The sequence below is a fragment of the Colobus angolensis genome, unplaced genomic scaffold (assembly GCF_000951035.1).
Source record: "Colobus angolensis palliatus isolate OR3802 unplaced genomic scaffold, Cang.pa_1.0 Scaffold66, whole genome shotgun sequence".
NCBI classification, from domain to species: domain Eukaryota; kingdom Metazoa; phylum Chordata; class Mammalia; order Primates; family Cercopithecidae; genus Colobus; species Colobus angolensis.
Window position 1 is genome coordinate 1,132,911 of NW_012120265.1, and position 3,224 is coordinate 1,136,134.

Here is a 3,224-nt window from a genome sequence, read left to right on the forward strand (position 1 = left end):
TTGGTACCAGGCCAAAGACACCCAAGTCTTTCTGCATTGCATGGCCACACCCATCAGGCCCTGGACACCCATGTGCACCAGCTTCCCTCATGCCGAATGTGCCCCAACACACCAAATCATGCAACATGACATGGTGTCACTCCAGGATAGTTTATGACATGCCACAGCGGTCTGGCATGTCCAGACATGGCTGGGCAAGGGGCCTACAGAATGGTATCCCCAAGCTGGGGAGGCGGGAGGGGTGGCCTGGGCTTCCCCAGGGCCCTTGCAGTGGCTTCGAGCACCGCCACCTCCTCGGCCTGCTGAGCCTCCATGACTGCCATCTGCTGCTCCAACTTCCGGCATTGCTCTTCCTGCTTCCGGTGGGCTCCTCGGAAGGCCAGGACCAGGGCGCTGGAAGGGGTGGGTGGCTGGGTCAGGAAATAGTCCCCGACTCTACCCAAGGCAGGGGCCATGTACTCCCACTCCCAGAATGGGGGCTTTTTCACCTTAGGTCTCCCAGGGTCCCAGCTAACTGGTCTTTTTGTTGTTGTTGTTGTTGTTGTTGTTGTTTGAGACAGAATTTCGCTCTTGTCGTCCAGGCTGGAGTGCAACGGCCCGATCTTGGCTCACTGCAACCTCTGCCTCCCGGGTTTAAGCGATTCTCCTGCTTCAGCCTACCGAGTAGCTGGGATTATAGGCATGCGCCACCATGCCTGGCTAATTTTGTATTTTTAGTAGAGATGGGGTTTCTCCATGTTGGTCAGGCTGGTCTCGAACTCCCGGCCTCAAGTGATCTGCCCACCTTGGCCTCCCAAAGTGCTGGGATTTCAGGCATGAGCCACTGTGCCTGGCCCAGCCTGTTGTTTCCTTTTTTGAGACAGAGTCTCGCTCTGTCGCTCAAGCTGGAGTGCAGTGGTGTGATCTCTGCTCACCACAACCTCCACCTCCTGGGTTTAAGCAATTCTCCTGTCTTCCAAGTAGCTGGAATTACAGGCATGTGCCAAGATGTCCAGCTAATTTTTGTACTTTTAGTAGAGATGGGGTTTCACCACGTTGGCCAGGCTGGTCTCAAACTCCTGACCTCAGGTGATCTGCCGGCCTCACCCTCCCAACATGGGATTACAGGTATGAGCCACCGTGCCTGGCCTTTATTGCCTATTTTGGGGCAGCGGGGAAGGCTAAGGCCCAGAGAGAGCCAGGGATACTTCTGAGATCCTGGTGGGGGATGGTGCCAGGGGGATTGGAGGGATGCAGAACAGGGGTCCCACCTGTGGGCTTTGCATAAATCCCTGTTCAGCTCGGCACTCTGAGACCGTCTGGCTCGCCCCTTCTGAGCCACCCGTTCCAGCTCCCTGCGCAGAGACTGCAGCTGCTCCCGCAGGTCCAGCGTCCTGTTGCGAAGGGGAAGAGAGGGGGCTCACAGCCCTAGCCCATCCTATTTCCCACGTCTCCTCCTACCCACCTGCCCACAGTATTGTCATGTAAACACACCTGTACACAGGGGTACACCTTAGCTTCTGCTGCAGACAACCCCCCCGGGGGCTGTCACATAGTCTGCCCCCCCCCACCCAGCCCAGGACCCAGGCACACACCTGGTGAGCGATGCTGCCAGTTCCTGGGCTAACTTCTCTGGGTCCCAGGCCCTGCCCACCTGGCCGCCATCGATGCCACTGGTACCACCAGGGACAGCAGGAAGGCCCTAAGAGAGAGAGAAGACAAGAAAGTGACATTAACCTGGGCCAAGTCCATGCTTGGCCCTCACTGGACATTGAAGCTACCCAGACGGCGGCAGCTGCTGTGCTCTCAGAGACCCCTGCCTGGTTCCATACCCCAATAAGAGCGAAATTACACTCTGCTAAGGGAAATATCTTATTTAATTAAAAAAAAAATTTTTTTTTTTGAGACAGAGTCTCACTTTGCCACTCAGGCTGGGATACAGTGGCACGATCTTGGCTGACAGCAACTTCTGCCTCCCAGGTTCAAGCGATTCTCCTGCCTCAGCCTTCCAAGTAGTTGGCATTACAGACACATGCCACCAGACCTGGCTACTGTTTGTATTTTTAGTAGAGACGGGGTTTCACCATGTTGGCCAGGCTGGTCTCGAACCTCATCTCTAAAAATAAAATTTAGGGGCCAGGTATGGTAGCTCACGCCTGTAATCCCAGAACTTTGGGAGGCCGAGACGGGTGGATCACTTGAAGTCAGGAGTTCAAGACCAGCCTGGCCAACATGGTGAAACCCTGTCTCTACTAAATATACAAAAATTAGCCTGGCATGGTGGCAGACCCCTGTAATCCCAGCTACTCAGGAAGCTAAGGCAGGAGAATCGCTTGAACTTGGGAGGTGGAGGTTGCAGTGAGCCGAGATCACGCCACTGCACTCCAGCCTGGGCAACAGAGTAAGACTTGGTCTCAAAAAAAAAAAAAAAAAAAAAAAAAATAGAGATCCACGGGAAGTCCTTGCCCCTGTCTAATCCTTGTTTGAAATAATAATAATAATTTTTTTTTTTAATTAGTCTGGGCGCGGTGGCTCATGCCTGTAATCCCAGAACTTTGGGAGGCCAAGGTGGGCGATCACCTGAGGTCAGGAGTTTGAGAACAGCCTGGCCAACATGGTGAAACCCTGTCGCTACTAAAAATACAAAAATTAGCCGGGCGTGGTGGTGCAAGCCTGTAATCCCAGCTACTCAGGAGGCCAAAGCAGGAGAATCGCTTGAACCTGGGAGGCAGAGATTGCAGTGAGCCAAGATCACGCCACTGCACGCGGGCCTGGGTGACAGAGCAAGATCTGTTTCCAAAAAAAAAAAAAAATTAAAGGCCGGGCTCTGTGACTGATGGCTATAATGCTAGTACTTTGGGAGGCTGACACAGGCAAATCACCTGAGGTCAGGAGTTCGACACCAGCCTGGCCAACATGGTGAAACCCCATCTGTACTAAAAAATACAAAAATTGGCCGGGTGCAGTGGCTCACGCCTATAATCTCAGCACTTTGGGAGGCCGAGGAGGGCGGATGACGAGGTCAGGAGATCGAGGCCATCATGGCTAACACAGTGAAACCCCATCTCTACTAAAAATACAAAAATATTAGCCGGGCGAGGTGGCAGACGCCTGTAGTCCCAGCTACTCGGGAGGCTGAGGCGGGAGAATGGCGTGAACTCCGGAGGCGGAGGTTGCAGTGAGCCGAGATTGCGCCACTGCACTCCACCCTGGGCAACAGAGCGACACTCAGTCTCAAAATAAAT

At 53.8% G+C, this 3,224-nt stretch overlaps 1 protein-coding gene across 1 annotated transcript in view; it reads right to left on the minus strand.

The window, feature by feature from the left end:
* Positions 1-3,224, minus strand: part of USHBP1 (Usher syndrome 1C binding protein 1) — a 13,662-nt gene continuing 10,438 nt past the window's right edge. Inside the window, exons 10-12 of the mRNA XM_011925900.1 lie at positions 1,575-1,681; positions 1,251-1,373; positions 1-393 (exon numbers count right to left, since the gene is read on the minus strand). Of these exons, the coding sequence (XP_011781290.1) occupies positions 204-393; positions 1,251-1,373; positions 1,575-1,681 (420 nt within the window). The 3' untranslated portion in view covers positions 1-203. The remainder of the gene's footprint in view (positions 394-1,250; positions 1,374-1,574; positions 1,682-3,224) is intronic.